The sequence below is a fragment of the Corvus hawaiiensis genome, chromosome 11, assembly GCF_020740725.1.
Source record: "Corvus hawaiiensis isolate bCorHaw1 chromosome 11, bCorHaw1.pri.cur, whole genome shotgun sequence".
NCBI classification, from domain to species: Eukaryota; Metazoa; Chordata; class Aves; order Passeriformes; family Corvidae; genus Corvus; species Corvus hawaiiensis.
The window spans coordinates 23,421,023-23,443,905 of NC_063223.1; the positions used below are offsets into that span (position 1 = coordinate 23,421,023).

A 22,883-nucleotide genomic window follows, 5' to 3' on the forward strand; every position below is an offset into this window, starting at 1 on the left:
CATACACATTACCCCTTATCTTCTGGGATTCCACACTGTCCCACTTCATCCCATCTCCATCCAATGGGTGGGGCCCGCCTGTACTTGGCAGGTCAGTGCGACCGGATTTGGTTCACTTTACAGGCTTTGGGTGCGATCTAAAGGATCACACAGACTCTCACCACAGACCGTGCTGCCATCTGCCATGGGGCTGGATGGATAATTGCGGGGCTGGATAATTGCGGGGCTGGATAACAGTACTCTTGCGCACCGGCAGCACTGAAAGACGTGCCACGGTCTCCTCCTCATCTCGCCCCAGCGCAGGAGCGATGCCTGCACGTCCCATTCCCCATTCCCCATTCCCCCTCTGGCTGCAGCCGTGGCTGGGGCTCCGTCCGGGGGTCACCAGCGCTGTTCACTGAGGGGCGCGAGAACGGCCTCAGCAGCTCTGTGCGGGCAGGGCTTCTCACAGCCTCCTGAAACCCACCCCTCCGGGAGTTTTAGCACGCACCGGGAACACCCCGAGAAGCAGCGGCTCTCCCCGGCCCGGCCCCCAACGCAGCGCCGGAGCCGCCCCCGGCCCCGCCTCCCCCGGCCGGCCCCGGGCAGGAAGGGGCGGGAGCGGTGATGGCGGCGGAGGGGCCTTCCTGCCCCGGGGCCGGTCGGCGTGGGCCGCGTCACCCTCTGCGCGGGACACCGCCCCGCTTCCCGGGACACCGCCCCGCTGCCCTCCCCGCTGCCCTCCCCGCTGCCCTCCCCGCTGCCCGGGACACCGCCCCGCTGCCCGGGACACCGCCTCGCAAGCGGGAGCCGAGAGCAAAACTGGGCTGGGATGCCTGCGCTGGGCTCCCCCCGGCCCGAAATCTTCCCTCGGCCGCTGCTCCGCCCTGCGCTGGCGGGGACCCCGGGAAGGCCGGGGTACAACGCGCAGTGCCGGGGACCGAGCGCGGCACACGCCGAGCATCGCTGCTCGCTAACACAGGGAGGGAGGGAGGGAGGAGCCGATGCTGCCGCTGATGGCACAGAACGGACAGTGGCCCCGGATCCCACCCAAATAGCGGACTCTCCCCCTTTAACTCTTGGTGCTGGTTATTCCATGCCAGCTCCCAGGCCGGGCTCGAAGAGGAAAACTGCTGGGAAATGGGACAAGGGGTGCCTTGCACCTGCACGAGAAGCAGCGAGTGGGAAATGCTGTCAGGACAGAGCAGTGCTGGCATGGGCGAGTCACACTGCCCGGGAGCAGGGAGCGTAGGGACGCGACCCCTCCCGGGTGCTGCAGGGGGATCGGACTCGGGAAGAAGAGAGAAGGCCGATTGCTGTCCCTTGAGGAAAACACGGCTGTGCTGCTGGGCCGGGCAGTGGGAGCCGTGCCCAGTGCTCACAGCCCGGGAGATGCGTGAACGCGGCTGTGGGCACCGAGCGGACGGGCACGGCAGGGGAGAAAGCTCCCCAATCTACACCAATGTGTAAATCTGCAACTCCTCATGTTCTGTCGGTTGGATCCTGTGTAACAGACCAACTGGTGCCCGGCTCTGTAGAGGCACTGCTCACCACCTTGTGTATCAACCTCTGTGAGCACCTGCGGTTTTTCTTCTTTGAACAACTGCTCCCCGTTCTTTGTGTCTTATTTACATCTCTGCAACCATCTGACATTGAAAGGTGACATGTAAAGGAACTGCACACACCAGCAAAGCCAGGGCATGACTCCAGTCAGGTGTGGTGTCCCCCAGCAGTGGGTGAATCACAAAATCCCAGAACGGTTTGGGTTGGAAGGGACGTTAAAGCTCATCCAGTCCCACCCCTGCCATGGGCAGGGACACCTTCCACTGTCCCAGGCTGCTCTAAGCACTGTCCAGCCTGGCCTTGGACACTGCCAGGAATAGGGCACCCACAACCAACGGCCTCCTCTGCCTTGTAGGAGGACACCACAGATCCTGCCAACTCAACCACTTGACTTGGGCATAGGAAAAACTTTTATTTACATGTTAATTAAAAAAATACTTGACAAAAAAGGCATACAGTATTTTATACTAAAAGAATAAAGATTTTTATTAAGCACTGTAAGTTGCATTCAATAGCCTTCAAAGACACCACACCACAATCCATCTACAACCAGCCAAACCCAACAGTAGTTCATTCTTGCACAATCCATGAGTTGGGGCAGAACTCCCTTCAACTTACATTAAGATACCTACTTAGCTCTGGCGGGCAGGGAATGGGGAATTACACCTCATTTCTGATCACTAATGTGTGATGAAGAGCATCAGGAGAATTATATGAAAACGAATATAAAGAAATGATTCTGATTTTGAAGTACATTAAGTTTGGAAACACTAACAAAAACATCAAAATGATACAGGTATATTTGCTTATACTAAATTCTTGATGGGAAAGTTCTCAAGAACAAGCCATTTGTTTCCTGCTACAGAAGGGGGGTACTTTTTTTTTTGAAGATCAAAGCGTTTTTTTTTTTGTTTTTCACAGAATTTCATATTTGCTAATATGAAGGCATAAAACAGCAACAGAGAACAATAATGCATACAGCAATGAGTACACCAGGGTAACGTTGATATTCAAAACGGCTAGATAATTTTTTTTTTAAAGTTTTAGAATAAATGCAACAGAGGTCAATAATCACAAAATTTTAAGGTTAGAGCAAGATCAGTCAATGACTAAACATAGTTAACATCTTTTATAGGACTATTACTGATTATTAGCTTTTTTTGTTTTGCAAATGGGCACAGTACTTGTAAGAATGGAAGAAAGAGGACAATAACATGCATAATATTAACTACACACTTTAAAAATCATGAACCATGCAGAAGTTTAGCTCAAATAGTAGTACTAATGGTCTACGTCTGATTCAAAACCACATAGTTCATTGATCACGGATGCATGGTATTAGTCACAAAAAGTTTCCCAACACATTGTGTTTGTTTTGAAAGGTCGTTTGCATCTTCTATGATTTCAAGTTTATCTCCGTTTAACTCGCTCGTAACATATGTATGATGTCTATTGAACTCAGCAGAACTGCAGTGTTACTGAGAATTGGTAGTTTCGAGAGTTTGCACATTTTTAACACAAAAGAACCACGGCAACGGTGATGAGATTTCAGAAAGAAAAAACTGTGGTTGTGCCTTTTTCCCCCCAGAATCATGAAATCAAAGCCTTAAAGAAAGCTTTATTGTGACACAGTAATGCAAAATCAAATATAATGGCATACATATGGTGCCAAGTACTAAAAATTATAGTTTTAAGCTATATATACTTAAAGACTGCCAAAATTTGTTTTCTTTATATTTCAAAAAACAAAACTACAAGCTTTTGTCATAACCAGTTTAAACTTTATGTATACTTCATTTTAAGTGCGGGAGTCAAATGCTCTTCATTCTCTTTTTTTTTTTTTTTGTTTTATTGTAGCATTTTGACTACAACTGGTTAAAACTAAAAAAATGTGTTGTTTAAATCTCTGACATCAAAGAGGGATCCGAATTTCCAAAGTCCTCATTTTTCTCTTACGGAAAGGAAAAAATGTACATAACTGTAGGCTCTCTTTCTTTCCAGATATTCCTAATCCTGACCCTTCCCAACATCCTTCACCCTCTATAAAAAATAAGTTTACTCTTCTTTTTTTAAGACAGTGGCCTCAAGAGCATCATCTTTATGGCAAACACTGTCTGCATTTAGTGCATTTAAGTGAGGATTCGTATTGCACATTTTAGAGTCATTACTCAAGGCACTTTCAGACTGATTGGAAGCCCTGATGTCTCCTGTATTCCCATTCATCTGGGAAGCTGGTTTTTCCTCAGTCACAACTCCATTTTCAGCCAGGGATCCATCTGAAGACACAAGTGAGGATTTAGATTCCTCGGATTTTGACTTAAGTTCTTTGGCTACTTCTTCTGCTGAAGCAGCGTAAGGAGGTTTGCCCTAGTTGTTAAAAAAAGAAGAGAATTACTGAAGAACCAGTGCTAAAAATGTATATAAATGTACAGTCTGATATAAGGACACTACAACAGGCAGCATGCAGGGCACAGGATCGTGAGTGAACACCAAATATTAGGCATTGCTGAAAGAAGTGGCCCACAAAATACACAGAGAGGATTTTCGGTGTTCCCCAGAGCCTTCTGATGCCCCCGGGGCAAATGCTTTAGTTTTAACTTCGATGTTGCCCTCCTTTCACAACATCAGAGCTACATAAATGTCTGAAACACCGAAACTGAGAATCAGTGTACAGCTGAACTCTGCTTCTTGGTTCATGTGTGCTGTGATTCAGTGGCAGGATTCCGTGTTACTCAAATACAAACCTGACTGTTTCCAGCCAGCGTTTGGAGGAGTGCAGAGGCACCGTGCACTATTCCCTGCACCAAGCTATATGCTTCCAAGATTAGGAAAGGGTTTCATAAAAAAGCATATAGTAAAATCTTACAAGACTGAGTATAGCCATAAAAACCAGACTGATGCAGCATACAATTAGTTTTTAAGTATTTATAATTAATCTTAGCATTCCAGAAACATAATAGGCTTTAAACAAACCAAAATAAGCAGGTTAGGCTGCTAAGAAGCAGCACACCAGCCTGTCACACTGTTCACAAAGTCAAGTGCTAAGAAATGGCTTAAGACAGGGACACTTTCAACAGCAGCAAACAGCTTTGCAGTATAAAAACCTCATTTTTTACCTACTAGAACACCTGCTCTAAGCTGCTGAAGGATTTTACAGAAGGACTTTGCAGGTGAGTCAGAACTGCTGTTCTCCAGTATTCTCATTATCCAGATAATCACAATTCTCAGTCCCATTGCACAGGTATGGGATTGCACGTGAGGACAAGGGACACTGATCACTGCCAAGATGCCTCTTTATAGACATCCTTAAGTTCAGCTTTCAAGACATGCTTTAGTTTCTTTCCAGGACAAGAGTGAAAAGCCTCATCTTGGGATAAAACAGACCAGTCTGATGTGTTGGATAAATCCAAACAGCTCGTTTTGGTCAGATTCCCAAGCTTTGGGGGAGGAAGTGCCTCAGGCTGAGCCTGGCCTTACACAGGCACTGCCTCAGTGAGGCAGAAGGGCCGCTGGCACTGCCCAGCCTCACCTGGCTATCACAACCCACTCACGACATGGGAAGCTCTCCCTGCCATGTGCATTTTAAATCACCTTTTTTCTCTTCCTGTACAAGAAAATCCTATTGGGCCTTGATGACCACAAAATGCAATGAGCTCAGGTCCATAGAAAATGCCATTTACCTTTCTTTTCCAGGCACAATTTTACACACAGGTCCTTGTGATCACAAGTATTTACCATCCAAATTACATATCATTAATAAAAATGCAAATACCCAACCTTGACGGCATTTGTCAAGACACCTGCAGCTACCACCTGAACTACACTCCCATATGTACACCTGTAGTAAGCCTGGAGTATGTGGGAGCTCGTTTTCAGGATTTCCTTTATTTCAAAGCTTAAGGTACTCAGAAATTAGATGCTCTATTATTAACATAGTGGTTTCTCTTCTATTTAAAGATGTAAAGTTTCAGATCCACACGTACATTTTAGACATATAGAGTCTGTGTACACAGAAATTTAACATGGAAGTATTTGAATTTTTACACCTGTAAAACAGTAAGTTTTACTGGAAGTTAATAGTTGCTTCATTAACTACTGGAGAACATTCTCTCTCGTACTGTGTGACACCTGAAAACACCCCCCTACTCTCAGGTCTCCCTGACAAATGGCATGTCCATATGACATATTTATTGTGGAAGTTTTTCCAGCTATTTACTACTCATTCATCCAAACTGCATAGCAGCCAAAACCATGGAAAAGGGAGGAAAACAGAGCTCTGAAAGCAACTGGCATCTCATACAGATCAGCAGTCTGCCTCAGCTATATTTGAAGGATCCATGGACTAGACAGAAGTCACGATCCACGGACGCTTGGCAGGGTGTCACCAGAAAGGAGCCTGCATGCTCAGGGGGCAAAGGCTGCTCTGCTATTCCCCAGAAGTTTAGAGAGACCTCTTAGATCTGGAGCATGGCAGCAGCAAAGATCCTTCACTGCTAGAAACTTTCCTTCATGAGGTTGGACCGTGGTCCCAGAAAAGAAATTGGGAAGAGTGGGGGCAGGAGCAGAACTGCTAATTTGTTTCAGCTTTGTATTTCTCCCATTTTCTAAATTTTCTTCTACTCCCACGGCTGGTTAGAGCTGTGTAGGCACAGGATTCATGTCAAAATACATTCTTCCACGTCTGTCTTTAGAAGCAAAGTTTGCTTTAAGTGAGCTGTGACACCAGCCTGTCCTGTCACCGCTGTGCAGCTCACAGCTTCCATGAGTCGCCAGAAACACTTGTAGCTGTTAAAGTGGTGCTGGTCTGGAGTCCACCCCAGCCCAGCCTGTCACAGAGCGTGCTGCAGTCAGGCACATGGCTTCATTACCTGAATTGCTCCCTGGCTTTTATAACCTCGCCCATAGTACCTTCCACCTCTTCCAAAAGTTCTTATCACTGGAGTGGAGATAACTCCTCTAGGACGCCTGCAGGGGTGGGGAGAGGGGAGAGAATAAAACATAGATCAGTTTTGTTTACAACTCTTTACATTTAGTTTTGCTGGAATATTATTTTCCTATCTTTACTGTCTAGGGCCTGTCATCAACACGTCTTCCAAGAGGCAAGATGACTAATTCCAAATTGCAAGGTTCTATTGCTTGCAATTGTATCAAACCCAACAAACCTTTTGGGTCCGGAGCAGTAAAATGTCTGTTTCTATAGTTCTCTTCTAAAGAAACAATAAATGATACTTTCAAGCTTTGCAGAAACATTTTCCAAGTGTCAAATTATCCTCATGGCACTTTAAAACCAGAGCTCAAAATACTTTCACCTTACAAAAATAGCAATTTGAACAACAGAGAAGGCCATTTCCCCCATTTAATAACAGTTCCCCATATAAACACACAAGACAGACAGGATCTGATAAAAGAACGTGAGGCAAAATAAAAAAATCGCCTTGGTTTTGATGGGAGAATACAAAATTATCTAAGAAACTGAGGGAATAAAGGCGTTTCACCTGTATATGGCATGTGGCAATTGATAAGTTGGGATGCTTTCCAGTGGAGACTCCTAACTTAGACACATTAGGTGGTGATTTTTGGTGTGATTCAGTAAAGATTAGATCAGATAAAACCAAACTTCCTCACCTTGGTCTCAAGTTGTGCCTCAATTTTTACCTACTAGAATACCTGCTCTAAGCTGCTGAAGGATTTTACAGAAGGACTTTGCAGGTGAGTCAGAACTGCTGTTCTCCAGCATTCTCATTATCCAGATAATCACAATTCTCAGTCCCATTGCACAGGTATGGGATTGCACGTGAGGACAAGGACAAGGGGAGGTAGTTTAGATCAGATATATTTGGGAAAATTTGTTCAGAGAAAGGGTTGTCAAGCCCTGGCACAGGCTGCCCAGGGCAGTGCTGGAGTCACCATCCCTGGAACTGTTCACAAAACACGTGGATGCGGCACTTGCAGATATAGTTTAGGGATGAGCATGGTGGTGGGTATTACTGGGTTGACGGTTGGACTTGATGATCTTAGAGGTCTTTTCCAACTTTAACAATTCCAGAATTCAGCTACAAGTGCTTTAATTCCATCATTTGCAGAAACTGAACTTCCTTGTCATGTCAAGAATACCGTTGTCCTAAAAATTCTCTACTAGAAATACTGGTTTGCTCTAGAAGCATGGGAATGCCCTGTATTTCCTCTGGATGTGCTGCCCGATACTGGGAGGTCCTGGTGTGACACCTAACCCCACTGGGGCTGGCTGGAGCAGCCAGGTGCAGCTCAGGTCTCTGAGCTGGAGTGAGGCTGAACTACCCAGGGGAGCGGCACTGGCCTGTGCCCCCCCAGTCTCCTCTCACATGCTGTGAATTCCCACACTGGGCAGTAAGAAATCGAATTCTGAGGTTTAGAAGCAACAGCAGAGAATGAAGACAGAAGAGCTGTGGTTTGTGTGTGAGTCCCTCTCACTGTGTTCCTTCCTTGCCAACCTCACTGGCTCTCTTTTTGCAAGGTCAAAGCGTGCCCTTCAAGGAGCTGAGAAGGGCTTTTCCCCCTCAAAATCACATTAAATATACTGATGGATCAAAGCCAATACAAAGCAGCTGCTATAACTTTACACAGTAAGAACAATATCTGAGCTCAGCATTGCAGAGACATGAGGAAATGGGGTGAACAAGCCTGACTTGATCCCCTCTGCTGAAGAGATAAAAATGGACTACTAGTGTGCAGAACTGGGCCATGAACTGAGACAACCTGCTGTGCTGTTTTGTAGTGGTGACCTTCGGTAGGAAATAACCTCTGCCAACATGAACCTGTTGTTCAAGCACTGGAGATTTAGGCTGGGTATCAGCAAAGGTTCTTCCCCCAGAGGCTGCTGGGCACTGCCCAGGCTCCCCAGGGAATGGGCATGGCCCGAGGCTGCCAGAGCTCCAGGATCCTTTGGACACTGCTCTCAGGGACAGGATGGAGGTTGTCGGGGTGCCCTGTACAGGGCCTGGAGCTGGACTCCAGGATACCTGCGGCTCCTTTCCAACTCAAAATATTCTGTGGTTCTGTGATTCTGTCTTCGGGCAGAACCCTTAACACAAGCATGTTTTCCTATTGGTCCTATTTTAGTATCAACTGACCCAACAAACAGGTAAGCTGCCTGCAGTCATTTTCCCTCTGACCTATTCCAGTAACTCTACACGTGAAGAACGCCCTATCGGTGCTGATTTGATGGAGACAGGAAGGTCTGGCATTGACAGTTTTCCTGTCTCTGGGGTGACAACTTGCACCCAAACGTTACTGCCTTAAGACAGTACCTCCAACAAAAAGAAACCTCAGGTATTTTATCTCAAATCAAAAGCTACTACTGAAGAACCATACTTCTCTGTCATAAAGGTACTGGCAGGAGCCATGACACCCTTTCAGTGATCTGTTCACTTCCCAGATAAGGAGGATTCTCAGTTCTTGGCTACTGATGTTCTGCATGAATTCAGGTATTTCCCTGTTCAGGAGATGGAGGAACTGCTGTCCTGTGTTGATGTAACCCAGCTCCGAGCCCAGACCCTGCCCAGGGTGCTCTGGCAGACACTGGCTTTGGCAGGACACCAGCCATCACCAGCAGCACCTCCCCACACAGAGTGCAGGTCACTGGAAGAAGCAACCAGCTTCTGTTCATGTATCCTCATGAAAAACAGAACCGATGATCATCCAAGAACCTCATTTCACTGGTGAAAAAGGTTATTTTGTCTCCCGATACCCAAACAAGCCTCATGCCTCCTCACCTTTGCTCACTCCCACTGTCTCCAGATGCTGCTCTGGATCAGCACAGGGCTCCCAAAAACCCCCCCATGCCCGCACAGGTGCCTGACAGTTGTCTGAAACACCTAGATCAACACTCAATGCTTCTGTTTTGGCAGCTGAATCTCATTCTAGAGAAGTGAGCAGTCCTAGGTAAATGTGATCCCCTGGAAGGGTCAGCTCTGCTCCCACAGCACACCGTGGTGCCACTGAACCTGTTTGCATTTGTTTCCACTGCTCCTGCCTCTCCCTGTCCCCACAGCAGCTCCCATTCTCCCAGGCCTTCAGATTAACCCATCTCCTCACTCGGCCCAACACCAACAGGCTTTCCAACAGCTCTCCCTGGCTCCAGCATGAAGCTTCATAGTGCACATTGGAGAAAATTAACAGAGAGATGGAATTCATGCAGTGCAGCCTTTCACACTGCTGCTCCCTAGCTTGAGGTGGCAATAAATCCATCAGCTTTACTCTACTCCTGATACAGACACAATACATAAATCATGTTGCTTTAGGATTGTCTCCTGTAATAGACACGACCATAATTAAAGATAAGAGAGTTCTGTAAGGCACAGAACCAGCAATCCTATGGAAAAAATATAATCTTAAAAGTAATGAACTAGATACTTTTGTAATAAAGTACTTGGTTTTCAGACACGTTGTGCACCTGTAACTTCAGCTGTAGTGAAATGAAGTGGAAGAGCTGAAGAAATTAATATTCTTTTAAGCACACTTCCATCACAACTGTAACAGAGAACTATTGAACCTAGAAATGTCCTTCAGGTGTTTTCTGCTTCACAGGATTACATAATGTAGTTATTTAAAATGTTATCATGATTCTTAATAAATGTCCTGCCACAAAAAAGAAAGGAATCAAATGTAATGCATCTACTGATTTCATGGGAAAGTCCCAAAGTCATCTCCTCATGCAAAATCAACCTCTGTGTGTGTGTATATATAGCTATACATACAAATATACCTATATCTCTATGTATCTCAGATTGGGTATGAATTTTATTTACACATAGAAATGCTTATATCTATACAGATAACTGGCTAAAAAAGTTCTTATAACGAATGCCAATGCTTTTCCTGAGTATTCGGTGGGTATAATTGACCCAGTGTGTCCTAAAGTGTGTCATATGCAATCTCTACTGCCTCCAACTTTTCCCTGTTGTCCTTGTTTCCCCAATCATTAAATCCCACATGAGAAGCACATTCCCAGGCCGGCACTTACCCTCTGGCTGGTCCTCCCACGGACACCACCTGCAGAGGAAATGGCCCTCTCCCCCCTCGTCCACGTCTGCTTCCAGCCCAATGGCCGACTACAGTGCCGGCAATTTCAAGTTTCCCTCCCTGAGAAGGAATAGGTTGGACTCCTGCACATAAAAGCAAAACCAAACTTTGATCTTCACAATCATCACAGTAAAGCTCCAAATGAACGGAAAGCTGGTTTGCCCAGATTTCACCACATATCCCATCTCCTCTATGGATACTGTGAGATTATTGCTCATTTTGCAGTATTTCAGAAGTGTTAGAACTCCAAGAGTGTTTCCCCCACCCCTTTTTAAAAATAGATATGAACTCTGAAAAGAAAAATAATCTGACATGAATGCTTCAGTTTCAGTAATTAAAAATATACTTGAGATAAGCCTCAAGAAACAAGGGGAATTTTACAAGCTGGATGAAGATTGCTTTCTTCCTGCACTTCTAATGAAGAAGAAATTCTTGCAGGTTCAAGGCACATTTTAGCCAACAGCAAGTATCAGAATAGACCACACAGATTATATTGGCAATAAAGAACTTACTAGGCAGGATAAGCTGTACTAACACTAAGTTGCTATAAAATGTAGCATTCGAACAGATCTGGTTTAAAAGGTGGGTTTATCCTTCCCCCTCCAAGAAGGCAGCTAAAATTACAGTTGTCTAAGATGCAACTGTAGCTTCTGTTCAAGTTGCTTATGTCTTCATAGTGTTCTGCCCTGAAAAATCAGCTCTGGGGCATAACACGTATTTCAAGAAATCCAGGTATGTGAACTGAGCAAGATGTTACTGGTAAGACCATCAGCACCAAAAGGGTTACAAACCACAGCGTTTACGCAGCCATAATTAGTCTCCAGTGTTAATAGGCTGGGAACTACACTACTGATTACATCCAGAAGGTTCCTACTTCCCTGTGCAAGTCCTTGAGCTCCAAATGCAGATGGTTTGCAGGGCCAGAGTTATTCACACATGAAGCATTAGAGGTATGTTTGCTCTTAGGATAAAAGTTTAGAGGCCAGAAAGAACAGCTAAATACGTGGGAAAAATTTACCCTAAATAGGTTTCCATCACCCCACATCATACAGGAAGTGAGCATGGGCACACAGGTAGGGAAGTAAATCCCACTCCTGTGTCCATGCCAGCACTGATGCCAGCAAAGAAGGGCTCAGCAGTAATACCAAAGTCAGTAATTTCTAGGCTGGGTCTTTGCAAAAAGCGCAACTGCCCCCAGATTTTGGAAAATCCCTGTTAATATAGAGGCAGAGGCCAGTGGGTTACTGATGCCCTCTTCGCCTGTGGGAGCACAGGAGACAACCTGCCCCGCTGGGTTTCAGGCTCTCCTGTATTTGGAGGAGGGTTTCTAGGCACGAGGAGGGCTGGCGCCGGGGGCTTGCGGCAGGGACGGGGAGCGGAGTGGACAGCAGCCCAGGCAGGCTCTAGAGAGGGAAGCTGAGACAGTTAGGCAGACAGGGAGTCAGTAGGAAAGCCTCAGACCAAACCGTACAGTGGAGGAAGCCGTTGCCAGAAGCTCTAAGAAAAGGGGTTTGGGTATAATTACCGCCCTGAAACTTGCTAGTCCTGTTGCTGTCATTGCCAGAGAAGGCTCCGGAGTGTCCTGCTGCTGCCGCCACCCGGAAGGCCCGGTAAGCGCCTGTGGCTACTGTTTCCCCATAAGGGCCTCCGAAGCCATAGACTCCTGTTAGACCCAGGGTAAAGAAAGACAGGGGAAAAGCTGTGAGGGGGCCAGGCAACCAGGAAGGCCCCAGCAGAGAGGTTGCTGCCTCCTTCCACCCTTCCAGAGCCAGCTGGGAGGGCTGCGCTCCCACGGGCCGGGCTCCTGTGGGCAAAGCTGCAGCACCGAACCAAGAGAGCCCTGGCAAAGGAGTCCTGCTGTCTCAGCCAGCAGGGAGTCTCTGCTGAAGGGCAGGCCTTGGGGCTTGGAATGGGATCCCAACTCTATGGTGTTGTAAAGGCTTGTGACAATTTTTTGGCAGTGAGGTCTGGTGGCTACAGTCATGGCACCCTGGAATGCCAGTGTCCAGTATCCATACACCTATGGAGCTTGGTACGGAGAGATTTTGAGGAAGGGAGCAATTCTAAGAGGAGCTTGGAATGGTTATGTCAGTATTTACACTTGAGGGTGCCAATGGTTATATGACTGTAGCAAAACACAGAGGAGTGGGGAGGGGGAAAGGTTGTCTTCAACCCTGGCAGTTAAACTGTGTCTGTTAATTTATAAAAGTTTTGAAGCGATTTACTGTGCAAATCAGAGCCTTTTCATACCACCCAGTGTCGATCCATTGCTCTTTTTTCTAGTTCTACAACAACAGTAAAAATATTTTGATCTGGCACAGCTACTAAAATCCTGATGAAAATACGCAGCAATACGGCACATTCCGTATCACTGGGCTAATAAAAGCAACCCCAAAATACAGTGATTGGCACATGCCAACACAAGCTGACCACTTGCTTTTATGTATTTTCCCTATGAAATTGAACAGGGTTGGTAGTTTTGGGAATGGGCAAGGTAAGGTAACGTGTGGCACCGCTGTCCCATCACTTACCAGCAAAGCCTCTCCCCCTGCCCTGAGGTGGTGGGACTGGCCCAAAGTGTCGAGGATACATAGAAGCTGGATAGAAAGGCATGGCAGGTGGAGGTGGGAAAGGGAGAGGATGGTTCTGCCTGGAGAAATTTAATCCTTCTAGGATGCTCTGACGCATCTTTTCAACCTTGGCTGCCTGCTCAGCCTAGGAATAAAGAGAAGGTCACAGAAAGACGTTAAAATTCTCATTTCAATTGAATAAAGCTACTTTAACACAACAAATTCAAAGAAAAACACAAAGTAATGGAGGAGAATCATCATCCTAAACCTAGGCTGCAAACCAGAGTCTCTGCATACAGGCTGAAACATGCCTGGGGGGTAGCAACCCTGAGAGGAACCACACCATCAGTGGCAAAGCTAGGATCAGCTTCCCTCAAGTCAGAAAGGAGAAGGGATACAATTTCATACCTTTCAAAAAGTTAAAAACAAAAAAGGTTTGGGTTATTCAGTAAACCGTTTTATCAGTTTCCTGGCTTTACAGTTACATAGTAATTTTGCATCATTTGGATACAACAAAAGTCTCCTTCATTTGTATTTTAAGATGGTTTTAAGAAATGTGAAAAGATTTTGAGCTGAGGACCCCAAGAATGACTTCACAGTCTGTAAAATCAGCTAGACATCACCAATTTTCTTTCATTACAAAACCAGTGCAGCTTAGTCCTTTGGACAGTCTGACCCAAAAAGATGGGACTTGAACAAATGAGCAGAGAGTTTCCAACTTGGCCATTCATATCAGTGTTTCATTTTTCAGACAGAAAAAAAAAAAAAAATCAAGTTCAAGTTGATGCCCTTCTTCCAAATCCACCCAACTGCCATCCTACTCATCAAGAAATAAGGGATTAAACAGCAAACCCCACCCGTTAGCCATTCTCCTCATATTTGCCTTTAAAAGCAGAGATGACACATGAAGTGAATGATGACAACCCACCCCATGGAACCCTTGTGGGCACATGGGACACTCCATCACCCTGCACAACTACACACCTGACCATCACAGAGGTCAATGAGCGGAACTTTCTCCCGGCTTGCTTTGATGAGCTTGGTCTGGAATAATTTCCCATCAAAATACATCCAGGGACAGCAGTGCTCCCACGGAATCGGCTGTCCGCAGGCGTCGTTGGCAAAAAGAGCCATATCCACACCACTCATGAAGAGAGCTGACAGCTGGATTCCGCGGGGATCCAAATTCTCAATCTGTTTAAAAACATGGTAAATTTAGTAAGATTGCAATGAGATGCAATTCAAAGTTATTCCAATAGTTACATTCTTTTCAAAACTCTTGCAAACAGAGGGATTTTAAAAGGTCATCCAGACTTTCAGAAGTTTGAGCAGAAGAATGCACCGGAACCTCTCGCTTGTGCGTGCAGAGCTGCCATCTTCAGGAAAGCTGTGGTCCCATCCACCTGCTCTGGAGGCCAGAGATAAACACAAACCCCTGTTTTCTCAACACAAAGCCCAGGAAGCTATTTCTAAAGAGACTTACAGGAAATTAGCACTAGAAAACTTCATCAAAAATTTTATTCCAAATTCCATAACACATCTTCTGAGATGTGTTATAGAACATCTCAGGAATGACCTCAATGCAAAAGTCCATTTTTCTTCCCATGTAACACATTTCCTTCTGAACTCCTTTATAATGGATTTTCTATTAGTTTGATTCAAAATTTTGCTTTAAGAACACAAAGTAGTGTTTATGCATACAACAGCTTTATTTAGGATGCAGGATAGAGACATAAAGGTAGAATTAAACAGTGAATAATAGGTAGTGGTCAAAGCAAAAAAGGATTTGCTTGCAGCAAGTGTATTTTTAGCTCTGGCGTAAGAAAATATCACTACTGGTGTTCTCTGAAATACTTCTCAAAATATCAGCCCTTGCTTGGGAACATTTTCAAGACCTTGGTATTAAATTTTAAAATTAAACTCCATTACCACCTTCCTTATGCATAAGCAACCTTTAAGAGCCCAAAGACTATCCCGCTCATTTTGCAGATACATAGCTGGGTTCAAATTCAGCTGCTCTTTCTGTCTGACCTCACAAGCTCCTTCCTGTGAAGACAGTAACAACCCTGAGGGAGTTACTGCATCTTCCAGTTAACCGACATATCTTATGGAAGTAATCTGCATCACTTTATGTATGATTGAAAAATAAAACAATTACTATTAAACCAAAACATTATTAGCTCGTCAGCTCGTCAGAAAAGAAAATAGCCACGTGCTTGCTTTGAGAATCCTCTTGCAGATCTGGCATCAGTGACAAAATATTCCTTGGAAAAAAGCCCAATAGTTAGAATCTGCATGAGCCTAATTACTGTTTCTCCTGAGAAGAGGGGTGCTAGGATTGCTGCTCATGTCCGTGCCCCTCCACAGGGTGTACCTGTAAACATGAACCAACCTGGGAAACAAGGGCCACTTCCTCCCTGCTGCTTTACACTGTGTACCTACAGCAAGAATACCACACTAACTAGCAGTTAGCCAGCAGTATTTACTTCATGTAACACCACTTTGAGATTTTAACTTTTAAAACCCTCAAAATAATGATTTCTACAATTCTGAGAATTCACAAACTATTTTACTTGTTTCTCCTGCATTTTTCCACTCAAGATTATATAAGGCTCCATTTTTACACTTAGCTGAAAAAATCTTTTGAATGCTGAATCATAAGAAAATACCCAGGTTAGTGTTTGAAAACAGCCACACTGAGAAGCAGCGTCTGTTTTCCTTCATCTTTTCAATGGAAGCACAATCTTTGAACTTCCAAGACACAATTACTTAATGAATTGTGAGAAAAGGTTCTGCAGCATAGGATATGTTTAGGATTTTAGTTACCTTTCTGATTAGTGAAACAGAATGGATTATGAATCTCTGCAACACTTCAAGCCACTAAGATTAATATTTTGGAAAGTATAGGTGATTGTGCAAGGCTTTCAGTGAGACAGGCACATATAAATCAGCCACTACAGTTAATTCCCAGATCAGCTGGAAACTAATCTCTTAAATTATGTAAGATATAGTTAAGAATTACCTTGAGTTCCTGAAGCTGGTCAGGTTCATAGAGCTTTGGAGACAATGCTTGGGCAAGGAAAGCATCGAGTTCCTGGCGACGCAGGATGCGCACCCCCGGCCACTGTACCATATACCTGTAAGGGAAGCACGTCCTGTCAGTGGCTTCTTAATGGGCAAGTCTGAAATCCCCAGTGTATGTACAGAACATGTGACAGGAGAGAAACATGCTGTGCCACTGAAAAGAGGACCTTTAAGATACCACTTTTTTTGCATACTAACTATTCTATAAGGAGAAATGGTGTTTTAGTGCTCAAAAGGCAAGGTGAAGTTCAATAGAACCAAAGACAAATTTCTATTTATCACTCTCAAAAATGGCTTAAATTTTACCATGTGTAAGATGCTAACCTTGGATTCTGAAAGAATTACACGCTAGTTGTCTTAAATAATTACCCCAAATGTAAGCATCTCCCAATTCCTCTGTCAATTTTCAATCTGAAAATTAAACAGTTCAGGATTTTGGACCTTGTGACTTTCTCTCTGGAAAGCTGAAATACAGAATTAATACTTCTACTGTTGATTATCATCACCTCAACTGGATGAGTAATTCTAACTCAGGGAGCTCCACACACCACAGGCATCATCCCGCAAGCTCTGCATCCTGATAAGCTGCTATGCAGCTTTCTCTGAACGACTCTCTTCTGCTGTGCAACTTCACCCACACAAGCCTCTGAGGCCCCAAAAGTTGGTTTTTTACTGAGCTGAAGCTTCGAGTACACTAAGGAAGAACTAATTCAAATGATACAGCCTCTTTGCAACAAAAGATCTTTTTTGTCTTCCCGTCAATCCTTTGGAGACTGACAAAGAACTACACAACATGCTATTCTATAACCAAACCAAACCCCCTCTCCCAGTGAGGCTGCAAATATGAATTAACACTTTGCACAGAGATCCCACAGTAGAACCTTTCCTCGGCTCTGATTTCCCTGGAGGTGACACTGACCTCAGCACACAGCAGAGCACCATAAGATGAGTGGGCACATTAGTTGGGTTGAGCATTGCTGGTGTGTCTGATCGCATACAGGCCAGAAACGCCCTCATCCGTCGGTTCTTGTCTTCCACGGCTTTGCCCAGCCACAGCTTCTTCAGGTTTGGGCAGGTCCACTCTCTGAAGGCCAGGGCTTCCACCAGCTCAGGGGTCTGAGGAGATTTGCCTTTGTAAGCAGCCCATTCCTTAATTATCACCGGTGAAACTGCAGAATGGCAACACCAGAAAGAAATCATCTGAGCTAATGCTTCATATTCCAGCATTTACTTCAAACTTCACATGCAAGAGATTTTGATTCAAAAAGCATCACTTTGAGACTGCAATAGTGTGCTGGATTACACTGCCAAACTGGTAATTCAAACCCTGCATGAAATATCCTTTCATTGTGATCACTGACAAATTAAAGTGTATACAGACATGCATACACTAGGAATGTCGTGCTAATATTTTCAAATTAATATACAACATAAAGGAAATACACTATTTTTCTAAAACAAACAGCACAATTTCCCCTGGAAATGTCCAAGGCCAGGGTGGACAGGGCTTGGAGAAACCTGCTCTACTGGAAGGTGTCCCTGCCCATGGCAGAGGATTTGAAATGGATGATCTTCAAGGTCCCTTCCAATCTGAACCATTCAGTGATTTTAACTTAAAAATGCAATTTTCCCCTTAAATACCTGTGTCATATCTGTGTGTGATCATACTGTCATATCCAACAGTACTTGTGTGTGATCAGAAACTTACAGTGATAAATAAAAATAGTACATAAACACAAATATATCCCATATGTGCTCTTTTAAGAACAGTATGATCCTAGTGATTTTATCTGAATCATATTTAAACCTGGTATTATTATACTTGTCTGTAGCTGTTCAGCTACTACAATGGAATGAGATCTCAAATACAGGTGGGTTTGGAGTTCTTCTCCCTAAAAACGTTACAAAACATCACTTTACATAAACCTCCCCATTTATTGCACTGCTGTCTATGAAGAGGTTAGTGGCTTTGTGCCTAAGCTCCCTTTCATCCACATCAGCACGAAGACAGTTCACTCTACATTGCTGCTAAATCATCTCCCTTCTATTTGAAGACAACCAGAACAGAACACAAGTTCAAGTCAAGGCTGAGACACGATACCTTTGGCCTTGGAGCAACCCCGAGCCTGACACAGTTCACAGCGTGCCTGCACCCTAACTCTGAGCCCAGTTATGCAGTGTGGAAAGGTTCAAGGAACTTGTTAGTGCAGGTTCAGGTTACAGCCTGGGGAGATTCCCTGCGGGAGCCCAGACCTGCTCTTTCTGCTGGAAATCCACTGGATACAGCCTGGGGAATGCATCCTTCTGGTGCCAGCACAGGCCTACAGCTACAAAGCCTCCTTCAGCAATGGGGCAGTAGCCCAACGTGTGATTGTATAGCCAGGGGCAGGCAAACCATGGCACAGGTGATGGTCAGGACTACAGGAAGAAACTCTAGAACACCCCAAAAGGCTCTCCTGCTTTTCGGGAATAAACCCAGCCTAGCATTAGTTACCCTTCACAGAGCTCAGGGCAGTTTTACAAAGATCACACACAACAATGCAAATAAACATTCTGACATATTTAGTTGGTTGCCTCACTATAAAATCATGTTCTATTTTGGTTGCTCCCAGGTTTTATCCACCACCACGCTCTAAAGATGGGCTCCAAGAGCCAGCAGAGCTACCCTGCCCTGCTCATCTCTCCGGGTTTCTCTGCTTGCTTAGGCCCAGAACAGCAAACACAAACAAAAGGATGTATTTTATGTGGGCTTTCAACCCTACTGTAATTGCTTTAGATATCAGAAGTAATGCTGTACACACCACCAGTGTTTCCCTGATGTTTCTTTCACTTACATTGAACACATAAAGACCTTAAGCTTAGAAGAAGAGAATGTTTTACATCTATGTTTTCTATCTTAGGTTTCAACACTCAAATCTGGTTCAAAGCTTTTAATCTGTGGATGAGAACCTCCATGGCTCTGTGACATGAAGGCCACAGGAAGAACACCTCAGCCTGTTCTTCAGGCACATGCTACAGAGGTCACACTAGAGATCTGCACTGGCTTCTACATTGTGCTAAACAGTAATAATATACAAGACCCCTAGAATGGCTGGAGTGGAAACAGACCCTAAAGCCCACCCCTTAAAGTTCCATCCCCTGCTGTGGCAGGGCAACCTGTGCCAGGGCCTCACCACTCTCACAAGGAAGAATTTCTTCCCAATATCCCGTATTTGCCCTCTGGAAGCCATTCCCATTGTCCTGCCACTCCAGGCCCTTGTCCGAAGTTTATCTCCAGCTCTCTTGGAGTCCCGTTAGGTACTGGAAGGGGTTCTAAGTCTCCCTGGAGCCCTCTCTTCTCTAAGCTAAAGAGTCTTCCCAGAGTGTCTCTGTAACAGAAGTATTCCAGCCCTCAGAACATCTTCATGGCCTTCTCTGGACTTGCTTCTCCAGGTCCATGCCCTGTGCTGAGGACCCAGAGCTGGATGCAGGTAACCATGCTTCCTGTGGAAAGGTTTAACATGAAGGTTCATCTAGTGGGCTGGAATACAGTTTCCTCTCTGAGTGACGGGGACGAGGAATTGCAGCTGAATCCATTGACAAGCAACTGTAGCACTGTCCATCCAAAATCAGCATTTAACCTAACAGATGAATTCAGGACTTGTCCATATCCACTAATTTGTCCAGGGCATTTCTTAAACCTTTGACAAATCTGTACTGAGACTGCTGCCAAACTCACTGCATCCTCAGCTGCCAGAATCTCTGTCCTCACAGGGACCTATGGCATTTTCTCCCATGACTTCCACTGAGAAATGAGCAGTGCCTACCCTGAAAACTACGTTGACTACAACTAGGATCAGCCCCATTATAACGTTCAGCCCCATTACCATGGTGATTCTACTGTTTTCATACCAACCTCATCCTACTGCTCATCAGCAGGTTTGAATACCCACAGAGGCCCAAGGCACCACACAATCTATGGACTTCTGCTTTCAACAGTGCCCTCACAACATGCTAAGGTCAATCCAAGCAAAGGGGGTCAGCATCAACCTGCACAACAGTAATCTGCCTGATGAACTTCTGAGTGCTGTTACAGGCTCTGAAGGCACCAGCCACAGCACCCCAGCAGAGCTCTGGTTGCCAAGCACAGCTCCAGTAGTTCTGGTCTTATTCATTAACTGTAATTTTTAACCTTACAATCCTTCCTGACAGCACAGCTTGAGCTCAGCACGCTTGATTTTGCACGAGGGCTACTGCCCAAGAGACACGGCTTTCCTCTTGGCAAGGCCAGCACCGGCTGAGTACATCCATGATGGGGAACAGCACATCACAAGGTGGCTGGGCTTAAAATAACAAACCTTGGGATCCAACCAGGAGCTCTGACAGCTTGAGCAAGTGTGCGTTTCGCCACTGAGCAGAAAGAGCAGATGGTTTCAGTACACACATGTATTTATCGGGACATGGAAATAACCTGTTTCAGAGCTTGACAAGCAGAGCAAGTTGAGACCCTTGGTTTCTACCCCCTCTGAGGGAAGGGCAGCACAGTCAGCACCGTGCCCTTGGCAGCCAAACACAATCAGGCATTCTGTGACCCAGCCTCTCCTGTCCTCTGGGAGCAGAGACGAGGCCATGTACAGCAAAGGCATTACTTAGCAGACACTGATTACTGAGGAACACCACTGATTGCTGCTTCTGTTGTTTCTCATTGGCTTTTCAACTTCATAAAAAAAATAATGATTTAGAAGACAAGAACCCATCCGTTTCATGAAAGACCCATTATCTTGCCATCTATATATTTAGTAATAATCCTGAGGTGTCAGTTTATTATGCATTTTTCCCAGCCTCCCATAACCCTCACATGCAATATCCTTGCCAATTATTCAGGCACTATTATTAAGTTGCCAATGTTAGGTTTGCACAACAAACATGACAGGATTTCAGATATTAATATTCATTACCTCTCTACATAAATCTTAAGGACTATTTACATTTCTTCAGAAACTAATTTCTTAATTCTCTTAACATATCTTAATCCCTAAATTTTCTCTTAATTGTCTTCATTACTGTGTTTCATAACTTACTCATTTTTGAGAGCAGCAAAATAATTTAGACACTGGAGGAGAATGAGCACCTAGTTCATTATAGCCTGGGTCCTCAGAAAAATTAGAGAGGGCTAATCAGTGCTTCAGATGCTGTTCCCTCCTCACATCTTGGACAGACTGCCCAAGTCTTGCTGCTCTGTAAGAGAGCCAACCAAAATAAAGGCGTTCCTGCACCAGAGCCCTTTCATACCCCACACCTGCACAGCAGCCCAAACCCATCTTTACCGGCACTGCCAGCTTTGCAGCGAAGCAAGGAACTTCTGGGCATGTGTTCAAATTGGTTTTTGCTTTTTTAAGAGCTTGGTCAGTCCTAAGCTAGAAGTAGGTCAGTAGCTGAATACGTCCTACAGCAAGATTTGCCAGAGCTCCTGTAACTAAACCAAGTCAGCAGCAGTGTGCTTACCCTCCACTAAGAATAAACTCTGGAAAGCAGGATAAATGAAGAGAAAATAGAGATTATATAGGCTTCTCCAGCAGCCTACAGAGAACTTTCTAGGTTTACAAGATTAAACCTGAAGTGGACCTCCAGCATTCAGCTACTTCACCAAAAAACAGGCTGTAGTACACTTTTCAGGACAGAAGTCTCATGAGGATATATGAAGACTGCAAATAAAATCACTGTTTTAATCCTCAAATAACCTTGTAACCCAAAATAGTACTATGCTGTGTGAGTTTTAAGAAGTAAGAAGTTTGTATGTGTGCTGAGGTATTATTCAAACAGGGTAAATACTGATTCCCACAAAGTAACTGGCAAAGATAAATGGCTTTTCAAACATCATTGGGAGATTATCATTTTCACTACAAATGTACAAAAACATTTCACAATTACAAATGGAAAGAGCAAAGGGAATGAATACAAAGTTTACAACTGATAATTATTTTTATCCTTTTACACATGAAACCTGTGAATGATGATTTCATACATTCCAAATATCTGATTCTTAGATTTAGCATAGTGACAGCAGACTCCTACATTTAAATACTTGTGCTGCTGGTGCCATGCACTGAATGCTTCAGCATTCCTGTAACCTTTATAAGCTGCTACTGCAAAGTTCAGTCATTTCCTTGCATGCATTTCATTATAACAAAAACACTCTAGAACAAGGACTAGAATGGTAGTAATTCCTGGAAACTGAAGACTTAAGAAGACAACTTCCAGATTAATGAGAAGATTAACATCCATCTCTCTGAACAAGTCAAAGGATCTTCTGACAAGGTTGCTTGCAAAAGTTTAGTCTGTCCTCACCCAGGTCTACCTTTGGTTACATTACACTCTGATTTCTGTGGGGTTGAAACTAGGTTTTTACATGCCAATACCTGAAATACACAAGATACTTGCAAATTTCCCTGAGGTACCTTCAGGGACACATTTGGGAAGACAGGGCAAGTTAACCTGTGCACCTCTCATTTTTTAAAAACGCAGGGAGATTTGTATGCATGTACAGAGAATAGAAGTTTCCTAAAATCCAGTGCTGCCATACACAGAAATGACATCACAAGCTGACATCACTCACTGCAGGTCTGGCAGCAGCTTAAGCAGACATTC

General features: G+C 44.6%; 1 protein-coding gene across 3 annotated transcripts in view; it reads right to left on the bottom strand.

Annotated features, from left to right (window-relative positions):
* Nucleotides 1-2,002: 2,002 nt before the first annotated feature.
* FAM120A (family with sequence similarity 120A) overlaps nt 2,003-22,883 on the bottom strand; it is a 49,430-nt gene continuing 28,549 nt past the window's right edge. For 2 of the 3 annotated variants that reach the window (XM_048316100.1, XM_048316099.1), the window contains exons 11-18: nt 17,176-17,425; nt 16,195-16,309; nt 14,157-14,366; nt 13,134-13,317; nt 12,128-12,265; nt 10,544-10,685; nt 6,411-6,507; nt 2,003-3,909 (exon numbers count right to left, since the gene is read on the bottom strand). In XM_048316100.1, coding sequence (XP_048172057.1) covers nt 3,598-3,909; nt 6,411-6,507; nt 10,544-10,685; nt 12,128-12,265; nt 13,134-13,317; nt 14,157-14,366; nt 16,195-16,309; nt 17,176-17,425 — 1,448 coding nt within the window. In that variant the 3' untranslated portion in view covers nt 2,003-3,597. The remainder of the gene's footprint in view (nt 3,910-6,410; nt 6,508-10,543; nt 10,686-12,127; nt 12,266-13,133; nt 13,318-14,156; nt 14,367-16,194; nt 16,310-17,175; nt 17,426-22,883) is intronic. The other variant, XM_048316101.1, reaches the window with a different exon arrangement.